The sequence below is a fragment of the Aethalodelphis obliquidens genome, unplaced genomic scaffold (genome assembly GCF_003676395.1).
Source record: "Aethalodelphis obliquidens isolate GAN/ISIS:26980383/991018 unplaced genomic scaffold, ASM367639v1 scaffold28, whole genome shotgun sequence".
Taxonomy (NCBI): Eukaryota; Metazoa; Chordata; class Mammalia; order Artiodactyla; family Delphinidae; genus Aethalodelphis; species Aethalodelphis obliquidens.
Genome location: NW_020837972.1, coordinates 14275267 through 14297342, shown reverse-complemented (window position 1 = coordinate 14297342; position 22076 = coordinate 14275267). Strand labels below are relative to the sequence as shown.

Here is a 22076-nt window from a genome sequence, read left to right as displayed (position 1 = left end):
ATGCTGGGAAGTTTCCTGGAAATTAGGCAAACTTTATTTGCCTCATAAAAGGGGCAAAAATAGCTCTTACCCTCCATTTTTTCCTCTTTCTACTGGAATATGAATGTAATGGCTGGAGATGGGGCAGCCATTCTGTGACCATGAAGGAAAAGAACCTGCCAGCCCCAACATTAGCGAGGTCTTCCTGAACCAACGCCGGCAGGCATACAGCTCCAGACTGCTTATGTGAGAAAAATAAATTCACATTTGTTTATGTCACTGCTTTTCGGTTTTTCTCTTACTTGCAGCCAAGAATGATCCTAATTTGTACACAGGGTTTTCCTTTTTTCTTACTTCCTTCTGGTTCTCAATGGGATTCAAACATGAGCAACGGGACTGGGCTGAAAGTTAAATCCAAGGGACTTAAATCATGCTCGGGGCACTCGCTTTCCTACAACTAGGATTTTTTAACTGGGTCAAGCATTTCTGCCATCAGAATGAACTCTCTCCTGCAAGGCACTTTATCCTTCATAAAAATATACTCTCACACTAGTTCTTAAAAATATCCCTAGACTTGCTTCTTCTCCTCTACCCTTAAACTGGGACTTGGCCTCACTAATGAGGGACACCCCCTCTGTGCCTTTACAGTTAATACTCAGCTTTCTCCAGACTTCATATCTGGGCTATGTCTTCAAAATGGTAATGGAGGCACATGTGTCCAGTCAGAGAAGAGAGAGGAGCCTGAGTCATAATAATAACAACTGTCATCACTTATTGGGGAGTTCACTGTGTACCAAGTATTGTGCTCAGTATTTCAGATGCATTATTTTATTTAATCCTTCCAAAAGATGTATGTAGCAGATCCTATTATTATTCAGCCCATTTCACAGAACCTCATATTAGTGTCAAAGAGGGGAGTCGAGCCCACCTTGTCTGATTTCAAAGGCAGAGCTCCTACCTGGTCACTAGGTTTGCATCACATCAACTAGGCTCTCTGATGTGTTTCTTCTACCACTCTTCTCCCCGCCCTCGCCTCCCCATGCGTAGCAGCTGCCTCTTCGCAGATGAGTGAAAGAGCTCGCTTCATTTTGTCCGGCATAAAGAAAGCGCCTATCATTCTTCCTCTGTCAGGAGGTAATGAACACACGCCTTCCCCGCACCCTGACTTATCACGGAGGGAGCCGACTGTCACATGGGCCTGCAATTAGACACAGCAGGATTTGCCGAGGCAAGCATCGCCAGTCCAGAGCGCCAGGGCGTAAAGAAGACAAAACAAAACAAAGCAACAGCTTAAATTCTGCAATTGTCTCAATGCAGTAACAATGGAGCCAGAAGAAGCTCTTGGACAGAGAAAAGGGCTCGTTACTATTTTCCTGGCCTGAGTCACTAGTTATAATAAAAATGAAGGTGCAGCTGGCTGGGATTCTTCAGAACTGAATCTCAAGTGGTTGTCAGATCTTTTATTTTATTTTATATTCCAAGGTAATCATTGATTCAGTGCAGGGTGGGGTGCAGTCTCCGTGATTAGAGGCCAGAGAAATTACCCAGCACGGAGCCCACTTCGAACAAGGACCAATGACTCACCACTTACATCTTCAGGCCCCAAGCTCTCCTATCTGGACAAGGAAGAACATCGTTTCATGTTGGCGGTGACGTGTATTGTGCTGGGAGTCGAGGTTTCTCTTGTTGGGGGAAACCTTTCTTTTTCTGATTCCGGGCAGACCAGCTGGATAGGGGGCTGAACTCTGAGTAACTCCATTCTCACCATAGGGGTGGTGGCAGTGGGGCGATAGGGTGGATGGTAGGGGACAGGGGTCAGTGATGCTCAGGCCAAGGTCTTCTCCGTACACGGGACTCTGCATAGCTTTCCCCCTTCTCCCTGAACCTGCCAACTTAACTCTCAGCAGAGAACTAGACCCTGGCACGCTTCAAGCCTCAGTCTACTCAGATGCAAAAGGGGGTAATAACTACACCTCTTTCACAGAGTCAATTAAAAGATCAAACCACACCATGTCATAATGGCTAACATTTCATTGTATTTACTCTGGGCCAGGCCCTGTTCTAAGAGCTTTACTCATATTAACTCACCTAATCCCCACAGAACCCTATGAGACAGAAGCATTTTTAGCTGGATTTCATCCATTCTAAGATGAACATTTTCTTTCCCCGTTTCAACATCTCTGAAACTGGGGCGCTTCTTATAATTGAAAGTAGGTCCTAGTTTAATCAGTAGAGTTTTCTTTCTTAGTGGCGCTCACACAATATTGTGATGCCTCTTGAAACGGAAGATGTCTTAGATAAAACACAATGTGACTGTTTCACAGAGGAGGAAACTGAGGCACAGAGAGGCACTGATTTGCTCAAGGTCCCCCACATAGCTGAGTGTCAGAGTTGGGGGTCTGAACCCATGTTGTTTGCTGAAGAATCTTTTTTTTTTTAATTAATTAATTTATTTTTGTCTGCATTGGGTCTTCGTTGCTGCGTGCGGTCTTTCTCTAGTTGCGGCGAGCGGAGGCTACTCTTTGTTGTGGTGTGCCGGCTTCTCACTGTGGTGGCTTCTCTTGTTGCGGAGCACAGGCTCTAGACGCACGGGCTTCAGTAGTTGTGGCACGTGGGCTCAGCAGTTGTGGCTCACGGGCTTAGCTGCTCCGAGGCATGTGGGATCTTCCCAGACCAGGGATCGAACCCGTGTCCCCTGCATCGGCAGGCGGATTCTTAACCACTGTGTCACCAGGGAAGTCCCTTTATTAAAAAAAATAATTTTTGTGAACCTCCTCTTTTAATCACTAAGCTAGGATATCACCAAAGCACCCAGTCTAGTTCCTGGCTGTTTCAGGATCTGCCCAAACTAAGGATGCTTCTTTCCTCTCTGCCACCAAGAGACAGAGCTTCTGTAAAGGATTCCACACCTTTAGAGTTTTTGCCAAACGCCGTTCCCGCATTTCCATTCTAGAACATGGAGGGGGTGTTCTAAGTGCCCCTCTCTTTTTTAGTCTCTTCTAAAGAAGAAAATGTGGGTCCATGATAATCTACACATGCCCTGCTCCCTCCCTCCCCTATGGCTAATCCCATTAGATTTCTCTTTTGCTTCCTTGGGCAACAAAGGGAAAAGGAACTCCCTAAACAGATTAGGGAGCCTGACTTAGGGCAGGCTAGAAGGTTTCCTCAACAAAAGACATTCAAGCAGGGGATCTGCATACATTATTTATACTCCTTCCATCGAAAAATCCACATGAAGATGCCGTGCAAGGAACGGTCCCATCATAACATTAGTTACGATAAAGCAACTTCCATCCCCATGAGAAGGAAAATGGCCAGCTTCAGTGGGCTGCAGAACCCTTTGGGGGTTTCCCCACAAGGGTCACCTATTACACCAGCGCACGGTGGACTCACAGGAAGTGGCATTACCACGTAGCCCAGCTGGCCTCACCTTCCTCCTCTAGAAGCCAGATCCTTCCTCGGATCACTCCTCACTGGACATTTACCTGGCTGCCTGACCTTTGTTACTCTCTTTTTATGTGGCATTCCTCTGTTCCCCACCCCTGCCCTGCCCCCAACCAACAAACCTGAAAACTATCTGAAGCCAGTGAGTACGCCTTACACCTTCCCTTTGCATCCCCCGTGGTGTGTGCTAACCACTATCACCGTCTGCTTAGCACGGTGAGGCAGGGAGGGCTTGAACTCTCGAGCCAGAGAACTCTGATCTCAAACCATTGCTCTGTGCCTTGCTGTCTGGGTGTCCTTGGGTAAAGGACCTGTCCTCAGTGGGCCTTGGCATTGCCATCTATCACCTGAGGAGGTGACAGTGTTCTGGATGGTTGTGAAATATCACATGTTAAGACTTGAGCTCAGAACCTGGCACGTGGTGAATATTCAATACACGCCAACCCTCATCATCACTATCGCCACTGGTATTAGTGTGTTAAACCAATAAAACTGCAGTTTGTTCTTAGTGTGATTTACACCAGAAGTTGATGCTAATCTCTACATATTTTCTTGTGACTGGCCACTTTCTAGTCAGTCTGCTTTAGATTAATCAACGCTTTACGGTAGCTCTAAAAAGTTGCAATTTCTGAAGGCGTGATACTTCAAATGTGGGCCAGGGACACCCTAGGGTCTTCATTATTTTCTAGCCGGTGAGGCGGGGGCAGCAGGATTTCCAAGAGTTTTGTGCCTGAGGTCTTGTTTATCCGACAGCCCCTGGAAGCCAGCTTCCCATCTCTTGACCTCCTGGAGTCCTGCCTACCCTCCTCTCAAGAAAGAGATGATCATTTCAACCTCTGCATCTTCCTCCACCTTCCTCAATCTCTCTAACCCAAGATGGAAAACTCTATTGCATTTACTTGGCTACATGACCTCTTCCCTCTCCAATCTCCCCCCACACTCGCCCCACACACGAGTCTGAGTTACCTGTCCTCTGCGTTCCCACCACACCCAATGATACAGCCCCAGCACAGCATTAATCATCCTGCATTACAATAATCTGTTTCTTATCTCTTTTACTTCCCATCCCAAACAGACACACTACGGATTGTGACGCTTTTCACAAGAGCAGGTATTGAGCACACAACAGAAATTCAGTAAGTGTTTGCTAAATGAATGAAACCACGTAACGAAAATCTAGGAAGTGCTAACTCTGTGTGAGACGCTATTCTCAGGAGTTTTGGACATATCATTGAAGGCTCACAGCAATCCCACGAGCAGGTATTATGATACTCCCATTTCACAGACGGCAACACTGAAGCAGACAAGTTCCGTAACTTGCCCGAGGTCACAGGGCTGCCAAGAGGCAGATCCAAGGTTCAAGCCAGGCTACTTGGGTCCACCGCCCACATGCTCACACTCATCGCTGCTCCTGAAATTTCCACCTCATTCCTCGTTCCTTCCTTCCTTCCCTTCCCCCACTGCTATGCTGGGAAGTTTTTTCCCAGAGGGGGCTGCTCTGGATAAAACCCACTTCCGCGTAGCTTTCTGAGACAAAAGGAGACACGTGAAGACTGCATCTTGAAGAGTGAGCTCATTAAGAGGGCTGAGCAATGAGGGGTGCAAACAGCTGTGTCAATTCTTAGGCAATATCGATAGAAGCTCAGGAATGCTTTGGACCACCACGTAAGCACGGGTGAGTTTCTCTTCCGTGCCCTGACTTCCCCCCAGGCCCTCCTTCCTAGGGCAGGACCTTGAGCCACAAGACATGCCACTGTGCGTGGACCGCTGTGGGCCAGTAATTGCCTTTGACCCTCTCCCACTGTTCAGCCAATTAGTGGTGATATGGGCGTTTGCAGATACAATAACAAAGACACACTTAACAAAGACATAACAGGCCTGCCCAGTTGTGATCATTTAAAAACAGAAACAACTTGACTCCGACACTAAACACATACTGATTTTTCTCTGTCTTTCAAAACAACAACAGTATTTCTTGTCCCATATACACATTATCAAGTGTCAGCATCTCCATGAACAATTTCCGTCTCTTACTCCTCACACTGTTTCTGCCTAGTTGGTGTTCCTGTTCTCATTTTGCAGACACGAGCAAATAAAGGCTCAGAGATGCTAAGCAATTTATCTAATCTCAATAACTGCTGAGACGCAAAGTCAGGCTTCAAACCCCAAAGTCTGACACCGTAGTCTCCACAAAGAGAAAGGATGTGCACATACCCTAAGCCCAGCGGATCTCCGAAAATAATTTCTTCGATGGCAAACCTACAATTCATCTTAATTTTTTCCTGATGTTCTACAGTGTCACTGCCGATTTATTCCATCACTTTGGAATTACTGGCTAATAGGATGGCCCAGCTCCCCGTTCTGGCTGGCATTTTCAGTCTTCACGAGTAACCAACCACTGATAGCAACGGGGATGTTTCCCAACAATTTAATTACATTGTAATTCTTCTTTCCCCCCTGTCCCTTGTTGGTCTGGAGGCTAATTCCTATTTTTCGTCTTGAAAACACGACTGCTTTCACGAGAGAGGGGAGACTCACCTGTGTTAGACGATCTGAGGCATAAAAGGGCCAGAGGGCCCCCGAGGCAGGGGAACTCTGTATCTTCTTGGTGGCTGGTACCTTGGTCATCTTGGAAATCCTTCAGGCTTCCCTGTGTCCCCCAGGGAAGATGTGTGTGTGTGTGTGTCTGTGTGTTTTCTTCCAGAATCTTCTACCTCAGCAGTCACTGGTGTCAGGGGCTCCAGCAATTTCTCCCCGACTCGCAGGTGCTAAAGACACAGACTCCAGACAGGTTTCTGGCTGGGGAGGAATGGGAAAGCAAGTCTTCTGGGCTCCCCACCAACAGAATAAGGAAGTCCCGGCAGGGTGAAATCAGGCAAGCCTGGACTTACTTTTTAGACAGTCACAAACTTTTATGAGTTTTTCCCCGTTTGGGAAGGGGATATCTTTGTCTTCTAGAAACAAAAATAAAATATGAACTAAAAAAATAAAACTCCACTGACAAAGTCTGAGGGGGGCCCATGGAGGGGCCCGCAGACACCCATCCTGAGGCTTAGCGCCCGCGGAGTGGGAGCGAAAGCCGCGGCTAACTGCAAGGCCGGGGGCCCACTCGGTCGCCTGGCAACGCCACGCCCCGTGGAGGGCTTCCTCATTGGCTGGGTTTGGTGGGGGCGGGGTCGCGAACTCTCCCAAGCCGTTGGGTCCGTGGCTGGGAGCGGGCGGCTGGCCGGGGGAGCCACTTTCTCCAAACTCTGGTTTCTCCTCTCAGGCCTGAGGACCTTGACCCTTTGTCTCCGTCTAACTACAAGCGACTCCTTCCTTCCAAACTACCCTGTCCTGCCATAGCCCGCCAGTGATTTCTTGTGCCTTGGGGTGGGTAGATCAATGTGGGCCTTCAGCCCTGCAATCACCTTAACCTGAGATTTCTCTTCTTTATCCACCTGACACACACACCTATTCATCCTTCAAATCCCTCATACACACACACACACACACACACACATATACATACACACATAAATGTATACATACGTCTGTGTGCATGACAATTAAGTGCTTGGAATGTGCTAGGTACTGTGCTAAGTGTTTTACATACATTAACTCAGTCCTCACAGCATGTCATTAAGGAAGGTATTTCCTTCCCCTCTTTTACAAACTAGGAAACTGAGGCACAAAGAGATTGACATCTTTAAGGGTCACACAGAAAGTGTGTGAACTGGAATTCAAAGCCAGACCTGTTTGATTCTAAAATCCAACCTCTTAATCAATGAGCCTCATGACCCTGGATAAGATGCCTAATGTGGCTGAAGCCGGGCTTCCATTTCTTTCAAATGGGGAAAAATAACTTTACCACAGGTGTCAAGGATTAAAACAGATCATTATGTAAAGGCTGAGCACGTGAGGAGTCCTAGTTAAGTGGCAACTGTTATTATTATGTCGGGACACCACATTCCCAGGAAGAATTAGTCATTTTTGCAGTGCGGTGTTCATTTCACACCAGATATTAATACTAATATTTACTGATCACACGCTCTGTGCCAGGTGCTCTACTGAGCACTTTACATGAACTCATTTAATCCTTCCAGTAGCCCTACGGGGTCGGGTCCAGCTTGCAGATTGATTGCACGTGTTCTGATTTACACACTTTATCCTTGGCATTATTTCACACTGGTTCAATCTGACTCTTATTTCTAACCCTTGAGCTGCTGAGGATTATGATGTCACCACAGCCGCACGATGACCTCACCTTCTCTTTAGAAGGCCTTGCTGCAAGATGACCCTCCAGAGACTACAAAAGGCCCAGCCACACAGCTCCAGGTGCTGATGCTTAGAAGTCGTTATTTTCCTGCCATTGTCCGAAGACTGAGTCTGACCTTTCTTTTTACAGGAAGTTTGGGTCTTCCTGCTTCCTTTGTGGGCAGCATTAAGCCATCAGCAAGCACTTTCAGAAGGATGCAGATAAACTGAATTGTGTTCAGAAGATGGGGCTGGGGATGAGAGGGGATGAGAAAAACAAGATAGAATGAGAAATGTTCAGCCCCATGCAGAACAAAGGGCTGTCTTCATACGGCTTTGAGGGACAGGCTTGGCAAAGAAAAGCTCATTAGTTTTGTCTGAGCCCAAAGAATAGGAAGAAGGTTTCGGCTCAATATGAGGAAATACACGGCAGAACACTGTTTTAAAAGGCATGAGTTCTGGAGTGTGACTGGCTTGGCCACGGAGCAGCCTCGATGATCATCTCATAGGTCTATGATGAAACCAAATGGGTAATTCATGTGAAGAACAACGCCTAGCAAAATGGAAGTGCACAATTAATGTTAGCTCTTTTTTCTTTTGTTATTAACACCCACCTGTCAGAGCCATGCAAGAACTGGAAATAGAAAGGGCTCTAGAATAGAAAAGACCTGTGTTCAAATCCTGGCTGTGTCATTTACTGGTAATGAGATCTTGGTCAAGTCATTTCACCTCTGCAAGCCTCAATTTCATCATGTACTACATATAAATAGTAATGGTGATGCCCACTTTGTACAGTTGGGAGGACTAAGTGAAATGATGAATGTATAGAGCCTAGTATCCAGCAAGGGCTCAAGGCATGCTGTTAGTAGTTCCCTTTTAGGTTCGTGAATGGGTATGTTCCATAGAGAGAGAATGAGCTCCCCAGCACTAGAGTTATTCAACCCAATAAGGTCACATTCTAAGGTCCTGGGGGTTAAGACTTCAACATATGAATTTGTGGGGAGACACAAATCAACCTATAACACTGAGCTGCCTCAAACTAAAAGCTCACACAGTGTTGGATAGATGTTGCCGTGTTTCCCTCAAAACTGTAAAATCTTCCTATCTTCTCCTGTGAATTTTCTGTGGCACCCTGGGGTGCCTCGGTGCACAGTTTGGGAACCACAGGGCTACAAGCCTGTTTTCTTTGAGCTGAGCAAACTTTTTATGCAAGAAGTTAACAACCACATGAGTAGACATAAAAATAACATCTAATGGGAGTTTGTTAATACCTTGCCTCCTGGCCCCTAAGGTAGGACATCTCTGGAGCATGTTCTATAGTCCCCCAGAGGTCCCCTTCAGGACTGCCTTGGGGCAGCCCCATTGCCTGTAGCAGTTGCCTGCTCACCAAGCACCCAGCATTAGCTTCTTCCCTTTTCCTGTTGCACTTTCCCACTCCCCTTCTGGTGCTGCCTGGATGGCCTCCCAAATATACCCAAATTCTTGTTCCGAGTTCTGCTTCTGGGGAACCCAAGCTAGGTCAATGTTGGCTGGGATAACCAGGAGGTCAGACTAAGTCAGGTCTGGAAATCTTCCCTCTTCCTCATCTCGTGACCTGGACTTGCTACCTTCTTGGGTCCCCTTGCCCCATAATCACCTCCTTACCTCTGCTCTCATGGATACATCTCTAGAAGTTTCTGGATATTCTCTGCATCCCTTAAACACGCAGAGGCCAATGTGTTTTCAGATATGCAAATATATCCCCCAACAGTGAAATATTTGACAACTCAGATATGAAGTGATTGTTTAAATCTTAATTCCTGGTTGATTTATGCAAAATAGGAACTGAAAGACGTGAAGCGACGGGTGTTCTCTCCTCCCAATTCACCAAAAAGAAAGGCATGTGAAGGGATTAAAAATGGATGTATCAAGTAGAAGAAAAATTTTGGGATGTGTCGGACGCCAGCTGGGGTAGCCGAAGTAAAATCTCCAAAACTGCTAAACACCTGAATTTCAGTCACTACTACACACGTCTGGCATTAAAAGCCTATTCGAAAAGTCATCATTTTCTGAATATCTTTAATATACTTGTCTGTGTTGCATCTAGCACCCAGAGGACTCCCTCTGGGTATTTTTACTGAAATGTCAGCACTGGATTTACAAATTATGGGGCCCAGGGCAAAAGTAAAACTTGGGGCTCCTGTGACACCTGGTAGCTGGCAATCTATTGGTGAATTGCTGCCGGGATGAGATATCGCTGGATAAGGTCTATTTGCACTACGTCCCCAATTCCTATACCTCATTAGGTTAAAGAGGGATGACTGCCTGCTACATGGCCCCTTGGGGGCTCTATGGCCCCACCCCATCCCTACCCTATTCTCCAAATTACACCCCAGGGGGAGGGTGGTGAATTTGAATCTTTGTAAACAAAGAGAAGAAAATGCAACGTTAACCTCTCTTTCCTCCCCTTTCTCTTTAATTTGGTCCACCAGACCCAGCAACAGGGGATGTGGTATGGTCTGTAGGAATATTCTTCGTGAATTTCCCCCACTGGAGATCTAGGATGTGGCGGAAGCTACCTCCATAGATAAAGCTTTCCATTCCTACACTCTTCAGCACACCACCTGCTGGGCTGCAGGACAGATTGGAATAAGCGGATTATGAATCCCATTTTACCAAGATAGAAATTGAAGCTCTTGGGACCTAGCACTTTGTTAGTGGTGTAGGTTGCCTGAGAATCCAGGTTTTATGATTCCAAATTCAGCAGCCTATTTCAGCACTCTGCCACAATGGCTTCATGCTTCAAGGTGTGTGTGTGTGTGTGTGTGTGTGCGCGCGCGCGCGCATGTGTGTGTGTGTGTGTGTGTTCACAGCAGCACAACCTAGGGTTATCTCTGCAGGGCCCGCCGAAACAAGGGATTTCCAAGCCACCTGGAAGGTTTTAATTTCTCTAGTCTTCTGGGGGAAACCTTTCCTTTAACATCCACATAAGACATCTCCATGGGCATGGGGAGAGGGATAAATTAGAATTTGGGAGTAGCATATACACACTACTATATATAAAATAGATAAACAACAAAGACCTACTGTATAGCATAGGGAAATATACTCAATATTTTATAATAACCTACATGGGAAAAGAATCTGAAAAAGAATAGGTATATATATGTGTATATATACATGTACACAAATATATGAATCACTTTGCTATACACCTGAAATTAACTTAACATTGTACATCGACTACACTTCAATAATAAGAAAAAAAACACCAAAAAAAAAAAAAGAAAGGACATCTCCAACACCCACCCACCCCCATCCCAGGTAGGAAAACACTCCCCTGCCAGGTAGTCCCAAGATTTCCAAGTAGCTCACAATTTCCTGTTCAGCATGCACTCCACCCTGCTTCCTACCTGTATGGGTAGAACTGGGCGTCCTCCACACCCATGAGATATATTCAAGTCCTAAACCCTGGGTGCCTGTGAGTGCGACCTTGTTTGGAATAAGAGTCTTTGCAGAAATAATCAAGTTACAAAGAGGTCATACTGGATTAAGGTGGGCCCTAATCCTTTCTTACAAGAAGAGTAAAGTTTGGACATAGAGACAGAAGACACACAAGGAGAACTGTAATAGGGAACAACAAATCTGACTCCATATTAGATCTGTTTCTTTTACTTTAACCTTTGTATTCTATTTCTCTTGCTACAAGTTAATCACTAAAGGGATGTTGCCTTAAAGTGACATAATGGCCCATCTCCGAGAACCCTGCCCCCATGCCGCACTGTAAAACTAAAATATCTTTGTTCAGCTCACAGGAAACAACCTGACCCAGCCCACCTGTGAAGGGCTGCAGGGAAGAAGAAATTAACACATCCCCTCCTGAGTCTGGCACAAACCGGGAGATAGATGCAACCATTTATGGCCTTTTCACTTCACCTTCTCACCTCCCCGCTCTTTGTTCTATAAAAGAGACTAGCGTCCAGAGCCTGGAAAGACGGTTCTCGAGGACATTAGTCCGCCATCTTCTCAGACCCCCGGCTTTCCAAATTAAGTCACTATTCCTCGCCCCGACACCTCATCTCCCAACTTACTGGCCTGTTGTGTGCTGAGCAGAACAAGCTTGGACTCAGTGACAGAAGGCCAGGTGACAACAGAGGCAGAGAATGGGGTGACGTGTCTACAAGCCAAGGAAGGTTGTGCACTGCCAGCAATATCCAGAGAGGCAAGGAAAGATCTTCCCCTCGAGCCTTCAGAGGGAGCACATCTTTGCCAATGTCTTGATTTTATACTTCTAGTTCCAGAACTGTGAGAGAATAAATTTCTGTTGTTTTATTGTTTTTTTTGTTTTGTTTTGGTTTGGTTTTTTTGCGGTGCGCGGGCCTCTCACTGTTGTGGCCTCTCCCATTGTGGAGCACAGGCTCCGGACGCGCAGGCTCAGCAGCCATGGCTCATGGGCGCAGCCGCTCCGCGGCATGTGGGATCCTCCCAGACTGGGGCACGAACCTGTGTCCCCTGCATCGGCAGGCGGACTCTCAACCACTGCGCCACCAGGGAAGCCCTGTTTTATTGTTTTAATTCACCCATTGCATGGTAATTTGTTACAGCAGCTCCAGGAAACAAATACACCACCCATTTTGCTTCAGCTGCATTTCCCTGTTGGCCCCAGTTTATTTATACCCTCAAAATGCTACTTTCCTAAACCTGCAGTATAGTAGCATTTTACTAAAGGTTGCAAATGGTAGAAAAAGACTGCACAGCTCTGCGGACTCAGTAACTTACAATTAAATATTAGGCATCACTGAATTTTCAGTTAAATACAAATAAAGTTCCCAGGTGATTCTAACTCATAGGTAGGGGTAGGAACCCCTGCCATACATCCTGTTTGTAAGCTGCCTTTGCAAACATAATAAAATATAAACATCCTCCCATGTCTACAGATGTGTTTTTTAAAACATGTTTTTTTAAATGAGTGCTTGCTAAAATAGAGCTCCAGCGTGTGGCTGTCCAAGAGTTTGTCCAACCAATTCCTTATTCTTGGACAGGGACCAGTCTGTTCCTGTCCTGGATGTACAATCGGGTAGTTTCATTCGAACAGGATGATGTTTTGTTGATTGCAGAGACCTGAGATCAACATTAGCTGACCATCCACACCTCATTATGAGGGCCTGGTGCCAGGACACATAACCAAGACCTCACGTAGTAGACATGTGCCACTTTTGCCCGTCGAGAATGCACACTTCCAGTGGGGAACGGTCCTGCCCTGCTCTGATCACAGGATTCTTGTTAGGGTCACAGGAATGAGCTTATCACCCGTGCCTGGGCAATAATCCCATTTTCCCCTGAATACAGCCTCAGCCTCCCTGGACTCCCAGCTTTATCTCCTCCATGTAGTGACTGCCATTCTGCTTCCCTGTGCTGCACTTCGGAAACCCTCACCAGTCAGCAAACCCAGGCAACTACAGGACTCACCTTGTTTTCCGTTTCCGGTCTCTCAGAGATTACTATCCTTTATTGCCTGATGTCTAACGTCTTAAAACCCTTGGTTTATATTTATTGTCTGACTTTTTTAGTGTCTTCAGGCAGAAGGGTGCATTCGACTCCTGTAACTCCATCTTAGCCAAAAAGTATAGGACTGTATAGTGCAATAGCTGAAGTTAAGTACTCAACAGATAGATTTAACATATCAGACAGAAGAGCATAGAGATTATCTTTGGAGAGGAGCAGGGAATGGTGACTGGGAGTGAGACCCAGGGAGGCTCTATGCTGTTGATAATATTCTACCTGTTGATCAGGGTGGTGATTCTCTGATTATGTTCACTTCGTGAACATTAAATGCTGTACATTATGAATTCTGTATTTTTCTGTATGTACGCTATACTTCAATAAATAAGTTTATTTTAAAATACATTAAAATTTCAACAATAAAACAAATTTTCAACACTTGTGTGTGTTTTTTGTTTTGTTTTTTTTGCCCGTGCCATGCAGCATGTGGGATCTTAGTTCCCCGGCCAGAGATTGAACCTGCACCCCCTACATTGGAAGCATGGAGTCTTAACCACTTGACCGCCATGGAAGTCCCTTCAACACTTGTTACTGAGGGCAGATCTTAAGAGTCACACCAGCATCCAATATGCTATGGGCTTTGGAGTCAGAGCTAGTTTCAAATCCTATGTCTACATTTACTATCTATGTCACCTGGAGTCCTGTCATCACCTCTACGAACCCCAGTTTCCTCTACTCATAAGTAATGGTAATACTTATAGGGTGGATATGAGGACCAAATGAGATATTTTATGTAAAAATATTCCAGGCACATAGTAGGTTGTACATAAATGTTAGTTTCAACTCAAATATCTATTAATAGGGAATTGGTTAAATAAAATATGTTACATTCTTACAATGGAATATTAATCAGTTGGTAAAAAAAAAAGAGGTCATGCTATATGTATTTCTATGAGATGATCCAGATGTTAGTTAGGGTCGCAGGAAGACAGAGGTGACGTAGTCAAAGGGGGATAACAGAGGAGAGTTTAATTAAGGGGCTACTGCCAAAGGTGTAGGCAAAGTTAGCAGAAACCGACAGGGGATTGTGCAGTCATTCAGAGCTGGCAACAGTGGGGAGCTGTTACCAACTCTAGACCTGAAGGGACAAAGGGAGGGAGCAGTTAGCAGAATGAGAAGAATCTGTAGAAGACGGCTATCCAACAACAAAGCTGTAGCCTTCTGAAGGGGGAAGCAACCAACCATAGCAACCTGGCATACAGGGCGCAGAAAGGATGCATTCCTCCTGCCTTCTTATCTGTTGTAGATGCCTCCAATCTACAGACGGACTCCAACTGGCAAAACCCAGCTAGATGCTACAGGACAAGGGGCCCACTTGTGCAATTCATATAGGTCAGCTTCCAGAAGGACAGAGTACTGTGGAAAAGAGTGGAACATGGATTGGGCAGAAGTTGTGCAAATAGAAAACATTATTCACAATCTTCAAGTTGTATTAAGTTTTTTTTTTTTAAGGGGAGGAAAACGAGTATATCATATGTTACCTTTTTATTAGAAAGAGAGAGAGATTGGAATGATACACAAGAAATTGTACCAGTGGTCACCTTGAAGTGGGGGAACAATAGCATGTGGGAGGGATTAGGTGTGGGAGGGTGCGTGAGTCAGCCCAGCAGGACACACATGGCAGACTCAAGGCGATATGGAGACAGTTTATTTACAAAGGGACCATTTACACAGGTGTAGGTGTCATGGAACATAGGAGCAAGTGCAGGAACCAAGAGCTAGGATCAATGAAACTGTGGCCATTTCTAAGGGACAAGGGGAAGGAATGGTTACCAGCTCCTTGAAGGAGAGAGATCACATTGGGAAGGCTTCCTTGAGAGCAGTAATGACCTGTAGTTGAGGCACACAAGCAGTCTGAGGCAGCCTTGCAGGAAGGGTGCCCTAAACACACGCTGCTACTTTCCTCCTGCCAGTGCCGCCCATGGGCTCAACCCACCTAGAAGCCAGAGGGCATGAGAGCCTGTTGGTACCATAGAAGTGGATCTGGAGGGGTAAGCAGAAGACGCATAACTTACTTTACACTGGACGGGGTTTTTCACTGTTTGAATCTTTCCTACCCCATGCACAAGTAAAAGTAAATGTCAGTTCCCTTCCCCAGCGTGCACACAGAAACAGAGAAAAGTGTAATCCCCTGAAAAGAAGAGGGAAGGACAAATGGCTTCCTATTCCAGGCAAAGCTTGGGACAACAGTTTCTTCCTCAGGGGGCTTGGCATGCTACGCGAGGCTGCTAGATTGATCATTACCAAGATGAAGTTGAAATGCCCATATTTTTGTGTATCTGACCCCAAATGCATCTCTTCGCCCATGCTGCATTTCCCCCCTGCTTTTCTGAAAAGTGACAGCTAAGAATTTAGTTTACTACTATTGTTTCCTCTATCTCTTTCCCTCCTTCCTCGCTTACACCTCTCCCCATGTTTTCCCTGTAATTTCTTTTGATAACTTATAATTTTGAACTCACAATTCATCTAACCATTTGGGAGGCAATTTTCCTGCTCTTACCTTCTTCCAGCCATCACTGTTTAGACAGTCTGGGTGGGGTGGCCCAGTTTTCAATTTCCTGATAACATCTTCCTTGAAGAGACTTTCTCTGCCTTCTCTCTCTGGCTTTGTCCTCTGCTGCTGTCTGCATTCTGCTCAAGGACAGCCTCAGAAGTGCACAACTGTTCCTTGTCTTGCAGTCTCCCGACTTCTGGCACTTTGGTAGAAACTGTCTTTCTTTCTCTTAGCTTCAGTGACACTTCTTTCTCAATAAACTATGCTCTTTCACACAGGTGTTGAGGAATATGACACTTGGAATATATAATAGCTGTATTCTAACATATACCTTTATCAGACAGTAGCTAAAAGAAAAAAAGAAACTCACTGAAGTGGAAAATCCATTCAAAGGATTTGCGTATCTGCCAACCCCAAGCCATCCCCTCTCTGCCCTGCCCCTAACTATGTTTTCTGATTTTCTGAATTTTGTTTGCAAACTTTCTTCTCCCACTGAACAATCACGGAATTAAAACAAACCTTTTTCCTCTTACCTTTACAATAACGCTTGTTGGTTGTGGGAAAACTACAAAACACAAAGAATTAACCAAAAATAAAAGTGCTAATATTATTTGGTATATTTCTTCCAGATATTCTTTTGAGAAGGGTTTTAGAAGTGTACTTACTTTTCAAAATAAAAATAGGCTTTAAGAAATTTTTGACTGCAGGAGTAACATAGGTATGTTTATAATTAGATGCTAAAAAGTATACACATTTTATATATAGATTCATTTGTATTATTTTTTAGATCCACACATAAGTGACATTATGTAGTATTTGTCTTTGTCTATCTGACTTACTTAGCTACGTATAATATTCTCTAGGTCCCTCCATGGATAAAAAAGGAAAAAAATGAGAATTAATTTTGTTCATAAGATAAAAAAGAGTATACATGTGGAGAAAAACTACCATAGTTCCCCTAGCCGGGGATTATTATTTAGTCTTTTGGTATATACAATTCCATATTTTTCCCAGATACATCTATATCTACATCTATATCTTGTTCCTTCTTTTTTGTCAAAAATCAGATCACATTAAATATACTAATTTTTAAAAAACTTACTGACATCTTTCCCTGTCAGTGAGTACTGAGTTACACTATTAGCTTACATACTTTCGGTACCACAATGAGAAATACATTTTAAACTGTGATCCAGTACAGTGTATGTACAGTACATATATAATTGAGATAAAAGTTTCATGAACCACTACTCACCACTATTATGTATGATGTACTCTGTTATTTCCCATTTTATTCTCTTTCATTTTTAAAAAATGCTCGTTATGACCCAGTAAATTGATTTCAAGACCTACTAATGGGTTGTGACTTGCATTTTGAAAAGCATTCTCCTACGTCACAATTTCAATGGCTTTTTTGTATTTTGAACTCCAGAGTTTACAAGTTGTGTGGGATCATAGAGGAGATCTTGTCCAGCCTCTTCTTTTTATATGCAGAGGAGTGAAGTTTTTACTTTCCCCATAGCTGGTACGAGAATTTCCCTCAGGAAATTTTCTTTGTTTACGGAAATACCTTTGTAACTGCTTGTAGAGGGGAAGCTGCTGTAAAAGGAGCAGCTGAACCACTTTCTGCAAGAAATAAACAAATTTGGGATGGAGAACATCGAGCCACATGTCAGAGAGGGTAGAAGCTGAGTTAAAAAAACAGAGGACTTTTAGAAACAAGAATATCAAACACCGAATTTCTGTTATTTGCACTGCGGTGCTCTAACCTCATCTACTCTCTCAAGTGTTCAGTAAGGCTTAATATTACTCGGGTCTCTTTCCACCAAGTGATAGAAATACAACTCAAATTGGATTAAGAAAAAATAAGCTAGGAGTGTTTATTCGCTTATGAAATTGAATACACCAGGCATGGCTGGATTCAGGGCCTTAAGTCATGTCATTGACGTTTGGTATCTTTTTATATCTTTTCTTTTTCTCTTGGTTCACTCCCAGGTATTGACTCCCAATAGTTTTCTCTAAAAAGACCCAGGGCTAATTCTTATTGTATGGACTGGGACCATTTGACCATCTTTGAACCAATCATTGTGGCCAGAGGGATGGAATGCTCTGAGTGGCCAGGGTTGGATCACATGCTCACCCTTGGATCCAGAGATGGTGTCACATTCACAACTTCTTGGTTTGAGTTGGGTAAGGAGTGGTTTCCAGAAAATTGGGTTCACAGTGGGAGAATCAATGGTGGGAAGCAAACGTAATATATTGAATACATGCTCATTGACACAGTGCCTCACGGGAGCAGTTTGCTTAGTGGAGAGTAAGGAGCTGAATTCCGCATCTGTTTGCCCCAGTGTAGAAATGGACTCCCTGAGCAGCACATCAAGATGAGCCCTAAATAAAACTAAGAACAAAAGGAAAGTATTCCTGGCATTTCACAGAAATCTTGGGGAGGGCATGACATTTTTCTACAATTTGTACAAAAGGTATCCATACCAATCTTGTCTAGCTTTTAAAGGAAAGAGGATCCCTGAGGAGATGTGGATTGCATAAATGGGAAAACTGAGGCCCAGAGAGGTTCTGAGACCTGCCCAAAGTCACACAGCTAATTTTTATTTGAGTCTAGACTGAGCACAGTCTCCTGCCATGGCTCAGCAATGTTGTCTCCACAAGACTCAAGCAGAATTCCCTCTTGTATGCTGTTTACATCAAAACTAGAAATGTCCAAAAGCCTTGTTCCCCTGGCAGCTCTTACCCTTATGAGCCCCTCGCTTGACCTTGGGGCTGCCTGGGGGCTCTGCATGGACTTGGAAGGAAGAGCTTGTATGGGAATGGAGGAGTCAGGCTCCAACCTCTTTAGGAGACTGGGAACCCAGGTGTCTGAAAAGGAGGCTTAAGATGCAGGGCCTGGGACTTCCCTGGTGGTCCAGTGGCTAAGACTCCATGCTCCCAATGCAGGGGGCCCGGGTTCAATCCCTGGTCAGGGAATTAGATCCCACATGCCACAACTAAAGATCCCACATACCGCATCTAAGAGCCGGTGCAGCCAAATTTAAAAATAATAATAATAATTTTTTAAAAAAGATGCAGGGTCCAACAAGAAAAGCAAACCAACTGGGTAGGGCCAGTGGAATAAGCAGGAATGACCAAGAGAAGATAAATGGCTAAAGAAAGGGGATAGATATTTATAACGTACTTCCTATTACCAGGTATTTTGCATATATTATTTTACTCAATCTTCACAAAATTTTTAATTTCAGGGAATGAAAGGGAAGGGGAGGGAAGGGAGTGGCTATCAGCAGGGGCCATGCTGTGAAGGGCTTTGAATTTGGTTGCATGAGAGAGTGAATGAATGAATGGAGTTTGTATCTGTATTACTTTATTGCTGTAACGAAGTACCATGAACTGGGGGCTTTCAACAGCAGAAATTCCTTGTTTTACAGTTCTGGAGGCTAGAAGTCCAAGATCAAGGTGTCAGCAGAGTTAATTCCTTCTGAAGCCTGTGAGAATCTGTTCCAGGCCTCTCTATCCTAGCATCTGGTGTTTTTAGGGCAATCCTTAATGTTCCCTGGCTTGTAAATGTATAACCCCGACCTCTGTCTTTATCTCCTCACGGCATTCTCTCCATGTGCATGTCTGTGTCTGTGCCCCAAATTCACCTTTTTATAAGGATACAATTACATTGGATTAGGGCCCACCCAGTATGACCTCATCTTTAATTACATCTGCTAGACCCTGTTTTCAAATGAGGTCACATTCTGAGATACTGGGGGTTAAGATTTCAACATCTGAATTTTGTAGTGGGGCGGGGGACACAGTTCAACCCATAACAACGGCTAAGTGGAATCTTGAGAAAAGCTGAATGTAGCAAATTTAAACAGATTACTTTAGGGCCTCTATGGTGATGTCACAGCCTCGCAGAAAAATCTCTCATACTCCTCCCGTTGAGACGTGGGGCCTCTGTTCTCTCCCCTGGAGCCTGAGACAGAGCATGGTGGAAATGCTATGTGACTTCCGAGGGTGGATCATAAAAGGCCATGCCACTTCCACCTCGTTTGCTGGAACACTGGGCTGTACCTAAGAAGTTTGAATACCCTGAGGCCAGCCCTCTGAGAAGCACGTGGATACTCTCTGGCCAGCATTCCCAGCTGAGCCCAGTCCAAAAGTTATCCTGTTGAGATGCCAGACAGGTAAGTGAAAAAGCTATCTGGGAACTGCACACTCCAGCCCCAGCTGTTCTAGTCCCAGCTGGTAGAGGCTTCTGAGGTAAAGTCCCAGCCCTCGTGGAAGAAGGACAGGTAGTTCTGGCTGTGCCCTGTCTGGATTCTGAGCCATAGAATCAGTGAACATAAAAAATGTTTCTTGCTTTAAGCCACTAAGTTTAGGCTGTGTTATCAGCATCCTCCAGAGAAACAAAACCACTTCCACCTCTATCTCCATCTCTCAAGTCCAAAGGCAGCTGTAGGCAGAACTCCCTCTTTCTCAGGGGACATCAGTCTTTTTTTCTCTTGAGGCCTTCAACGGATTAGATGAGGCCCACCCACATTATAGAGGGTAATCTGCTTCACTGAAAGTCTACTGATATAAACATTAATCTCATCTAAAAAAATACCTTCACAGCATCACCTAGACTAGTGTTTGACCGAATATCTGGGTACCATGGTCTAGCCAAGTTGACACATAAATTAACTATTACATACTGGTTTGTTACACAGCAGTAGCTAACCAGAACAGCCCCTCGCAGCCTCTCAGCTTGCTGCTGCACTGTGTGACTTTCCAAGTGGGTGATAATAAGCTACATTTTCCAATTTTATTTGGTCAAATTTCCTGCCCTCCTTCCCTCTCCCTCCCCCTTTTAAACAGAGATCTTTCGGGTATGTTGTTCTGCAGATCACATGTTAAGAATCTTGAGTGTAGCAGTTAAGAGTCCCTGATTTGGAGTCTGACAGAATTAGATTCAGTTCTTGACTGTACTAGCTCCTAGCTGTGTGACCTTGAGTAATTTAGTAAACCTCTCTGGGCCTCAATATCGTCATCTATAAAGTAAGATAATCATACTGACCTTGGTGCTATTTTGAGGAGTGAATTAAATGAGCCATGGGAAGGGCTCAGTCCAGCACCTGGGCACACATTAAAAAAAATTCATTCATTCACGAGTAGACCCCAGAGTTTACCAGTCTGTGGTGCTGCATTTCCTTTTAAGATCTTCATTATGAGGCTCAAGCTTCCATCCCACTCAATTTCTAGAAGATTCTCCCCCTCCCACTTTCCCTTCCTTCCTTTCTTTCTTTCTGTGTGTGTGTGTGTGTGTGTGTGTGTGTGTGTGTGTGTGTTTCTCTTCCTCTTTTTCTTTTCATTTGTAAAGCCAGGCTTCCCCCACCGGGGAGCGCATGCATGTTTCACAAATTCATCTTGCTTGTCCCTGCGGCCAGCCGCGGTTCTCTGGACCACTGCTTCACGTTTCCCACGAGGCACTGCTCCTGCTTTAGCTCCCCTCCTTCAGCCTCCAGCTGCCGCTCTGCCCTGCGCACCTTCCCTCAAGCACGGGACAGACCTTGCTGCCCACGGTGGCAGCGAAGAACAGGCTGCAACTTTTATGCTGACTTGACAGTGTTCCAGGGCGGTGGGAGGGGAGCGGAAGTGAAGTGTCGGCTTCTAACTGCGACTGGAGGGAACGTGCTCAGAGACCAGAGCCCCGCCCCGACTCGCTGGACGCTTACGGACTCCGCCCCCCACACTGTGTCAGTGCACCCGGTGCTCAGGGCACTGCCTGCCTTGGGGTTCACACCTACCGCCCGGCCTAACACCCACCTCTCCACATCCTCATTGTCTGACCTCATTCCAGGGCGATGGGCAGTGAGAATTTCCACTGCCTTTAGGAACAATCTGGCCTGAATCATCAGGGAGATGATGTATGCCCTGTGGTCCTCTGTATTAGTCAGAGTCCCCCAGAGAAACAGAATCTATAGGATATATACAGTTGACCCTTGAACAACATGGATTTGAGCTGCACGGGTCCGCTTATATGCAGATTGTTTTCAATAAATACATACAGTACTACATAATCAGTGGTTGATTGAATCTGCAGACGTGGAACCATGGATACAGAGCGCTGACTACGGGGCTTAAGCATCTGCATATTTCGGTCTCCACAGCGGGTCCTGGAACCAATCCCCTGCGGATACTGAGGGATGACCGTATGTGTACATACAGGTATATATACGTGCAGAGATTTATTATAAAGAACTGGCTCACGTGATATGGAGGCTGAGGAGAACGTACCCAGAAGAGCCAGCCTGAAGGCCTCAGGTCCGGAAGAGCCAATGCTCTAAGTTCCAGTCTGAGTCCAAGTCTGAAGGCAGAAGACTGATGTCCCAGCTCCAGGAGA

At 45.1% G+C, this 22076-nt stretch overlaps 1 protein-coding gene across 4 annotated transcripts in view; it reads right to left on the bottom strand.

Annotated features, from left to right (window-relative positions):
• CCDC60 (coiled-coil domain containing 60) overlaps positions 1-22076 on the bottom strand; it is a 234963-nt gene that overhangs the window by 154741 nt on the left and 58146 nt on the right. The window contains exon 1 of one of the 4 annotated variants that reach the window (XM_027124732.1): positions 5962-6861. The exons of 2 other annotated variants lie outside the window; for them this stretch is intronic. In XM_027124732.1, the coding sequence (XP_026980533.1) occupies positions 5962-6051 (90 nt within the window). In that variant the 5' untranslated portion in view covers positions 6052-6861. Of the gene's footprint in view, positions 1-5961; positions 6862-22076 lie in introns of those variants that run through there. One more of the 4 variants, XM_027124729.1, reaches the window with a different exon arrangement.